Source organism: Hipposideros armiger, unplaced genomic scaffold (assembly GCF_001890085.2).
Source record: "Hipposideros armiger isolate ML-2016 unplaced genomic scaffold, ASM189008v1 scaffold_202, whole genome shotgun sequence".
NCBI classification, from domain to species: domain Eukaryota; kingdom Metazoa; phylum Chordata; class Mammalia; order Chiroptera; family Hipposideridae; genus Hipposideros; species Hipposideros armiger.
In genome coordinates, this window is record NW_017731552.1 from 2,202,858 (window position 1) to 2,206,207 (window position 3,350).

A 3,350-nucleotide genomic window follows, 5' to 3' on the forward strand; every position below is an offset into this window, starting at 1 on the left:
CGCCTGTTGGCAGCTCGCGACTGCTCAGCTCAAGGTGCCGTGTTCAATCTTAGTTGCGGGTGGGCATAGCCCACCATCCCATGCAGGAGTTGAACTGGCAACCTTGTTGCTAAGAGCACATGCTCTAACCACTGAGACATCTGACTGCCCGTTGGCAGCTCAGGGCAGCTCAGCTCAGGCGCAGCTCACTGGCCCATGTGGAAATTGAACCAGTGATCCTGTTGCCCAGAGCTTGCGTTCTTAACCAACTGAGCCACACAGCCGGCCCCTATAATGCCCAGGAGTTTAACACCTGGCATCTATCTCTCTTTTTAAATTGAGATGTCATTGACATATAACATTGTGTAAGTTTAAGGGGTACAATGTGCTGATTTGATACATTTGTATGTTGCAATATGATAACCACCATAGCATTAGCTAACACTTCTATCATGTCACCTAATTACCATTTCTTTTTTGGAGAACATTTAATAGCCTCTTAGCAACTGAAGTTTACACGAGGTGTGATAAAACAATATGATGAATGTTTAAATTAAAAAATATATTACAGTAATAGACACATTGCCATTAATCCCCCTCAAAACATCCCCCCCCCTCGCTTCGAATACACTTATCCCATCATTCTTGCCACTTTCTGAAGGAGTTCTGGAAGTTTTCTTTTGTGAGTGTCTTTAGTTGCACTGTTGTGGCTGCCTCAATGTCCTGAATCATTTTTACTTTGGGGAAGAGCCAGAAGTTGCATGGTGTCAAATCCAGTGAATAAGGTGGATGAGACACACTGTGATGTTTTTGTTTTTTTTAAAGATTTTATTGGGGAACTGCAGAGGGAACAGCATTGAGGGATCGGGGAAAGGGAACAGACAAATTGCTTCCTTTTGTTCTTCAGTCTAGTTGTGGAGGATGTCGCTTCACTGCCCCATGTTGGTATTGTGATCATTGCTCTCTTCCCGACTGGACTGAGGCAGATCGGTCACTGGCCATTGGACGGCCGCTCACAGCGGCTCACGGCAGCTCATGCTGGCTGGTTGGCTGCCGGCCACTTACGGAAACTCACAGCAGCCCACTGCATCCCCACTGCAGCCTACGCTGTCACCGGCGACTCACAGCAGCCCAGCTCCAGGTTGAGCTATTGTTCACCATCTTAGCTGTAGAGGGCGCAGCATCACTGGCCCATGTGGGAACTGAACCAGCGGCCCTGCTGCTCAGAGCTCGCGCTCCCAAGCCAACTCTAAACCAACGAGCCACTCAGCCGGCCCCATAATGTTTTTATTTGACAGAAATTGCCGTACCAGAAGACATGTATGAGACGGAGCATTGTCATGATGGAGAATGAAGACACTCATGAAAGAGGACTTCCGGGCCGGCCGAGTGGCGCGATGGTTAAGAACTCGCTTGGGATGCCAGAGGGCCCCAGTTCGGATCCCACATATGAGGGCCAGTGACACTGCCCTCCACAGCTAAGATGCTGAACAACAGCTCAACCTGNAAAAAAAAAAAAAAGACTGGAGGAGGGTGCTACTGGCATTGAGTCAGTAGGGACAAGGGTGCTACAAAACATCCTACAGTGCCCAGAACGACCCCCACAACCAAGAACGACCTGGCCCCGAATGTCAATAGTAGGTTGACAAGCCCTCCTCTGACCTTTTCTCTGCACTTGAGGGAACTCATATAGTTTTCAATGGCCTTTTCACTTCAGGTATAAAACACCCTGTCTCACATATTTCTGGTGACAACTGTTGCTATAGTGAACATCACTTTTGCTTGGTGAGTACTGTGTGTCATCTGTCATTTTTTTTACTCTACCCTGAGCAGCGATAATTATGAACGGAAACAAGCACAGGCTAAGCCTTCAGGGCTGGGACCACGATGGACTTGGACAATGTCATTCCTCCAGGGTTCAGAAGAGGACCTGAGAGGTGGGAGGGGCTCCACTCAGCTCAAGGTGCCACCCAGTTGTGGGTGGGCATAGCCCACTATCCCATGCTGGAATCGAATGGGAAACCTTGTTGTTAGGAGCACGTGCTTTCACCACCTGAGCCATCCTGCAACCTAGTGGCAGCTCAGCTCGGGCGCAGCTCACTGGCCCATGTGGGAATCGAACTGGCAATGCTGTTGCTCAGAGCTCGTGCTCTTAACCAACTGAACCACTTGGATGTCCCCAGAGCTACTTTAAGATCAACTGGCTGGCACGCTATGAATATATCCATCTATCTTCCTTTTTTGAACTTGTTATTTTGAAATAATTGTAGATTCTACGGGACGTTAGAAAAATCACAGAGTTCCACGTACCCTTCCCCCAGTTTCCCCCAATGGTTACCTCTTATATAGCTATAATATAATACAAAAACCAGGAAATTGACATGGATACAACGTGTGTAGTTCTACGCCATTTTATCACATTGTAAAGTCATAGAACCACTAGTGCCATCGAAATACTGGACTGTTCCATCACCCCAAAGCTCCATACTGCCCTGCCCCCAGACCCCAAACCCCTGACAATCATTAATATGTCTCCATTCCTATAATTTTATCATTTCAAGAATGTTCTATAGGGCCAGTGGAGTGGCTCATTGGTTTAGAGTTGGCTTTGGAGTGCGAGCTCTGAGCAGCAGGTTGTGATCCCACATGGTTCAGTGACACTGCGCCCTCTACAGCTAAGATGGTGAACAACAGCTTGACCTGGAGCTGGGCTGCTGTGAGTCACCAGCGATGATGTAGGCTGCGGTGGGGCTGCAGTGGGCTGCTGTGAGCTACCATGAGTGGCCAGCAGCCAGTGTGAGCTACTGTGAGCCACTGTGAACAGCCGTCCAATGGCCGGCGAACCATCTGCCTCAGCCAGAAAGAGCGTAATGATCACAATACCAACATGGGCCAGTGAAGCGACGTCCTCCACAACTAGACTGAAGAACAAAAAGGCCAGCAACTTGTCTGTTCCCCTTTCCCGATTCCCCAACACTGTTCTCTCCCCCAATTCCCAATAAAATCTTTAAAAAAAAAAGAATGTTCTATAAACGGAATCATACAATATGGAATTTTTAGGGATTAGCTTTGCTCAGCTAAATTCTCTGGGGACTCATCCAGTTTGTTGTGTGTCTCTAGTCTATTCCTTTTCATTGCCAAGTAACATTGCATAGTGTGGATGTACCAGAATTTGGTTGCCTCCACTTTTTGGTTGTTGCAAAACAAACAAACAAACAAACAAACAAACAAAAACTGCTATGAATATTAGTGTACAGATTTTCGTGAGGACATAAAATTTTGTTTCTCTGAGATTAATGTCCAGGACTTATTTTGTTGTTGTTTCTTTTAAATTTTTTTATTGGGGAATTGGGGGGATGGGAACAGTGCTG

At 47.1% G+C, this 3,350-nt stretch overlaps 1 protein-coding gene across 1 annotated transcript in view; it reads left to right on the forward strand.

The window, feature by feature from the left end:
• Positions 1-3,350, forward strand: part of CATSPERD (catsper channel auxiliary subunit delta) — a 58,802-nt gene that overhangs the window by 14,393 nt on the left and 41,059 nt on the right. Inside the window, exon 6 of the mRNA XM_019653542.1 lies at positions 1,697-1,764. Within this exon, the coding sequence (XP_019509087.1) occupies positions 1,697-1,764 (68 nt within the window). The remainder of the gene's footprint in view (positions 1-1,696; positions 1,765-3,350) is intronic.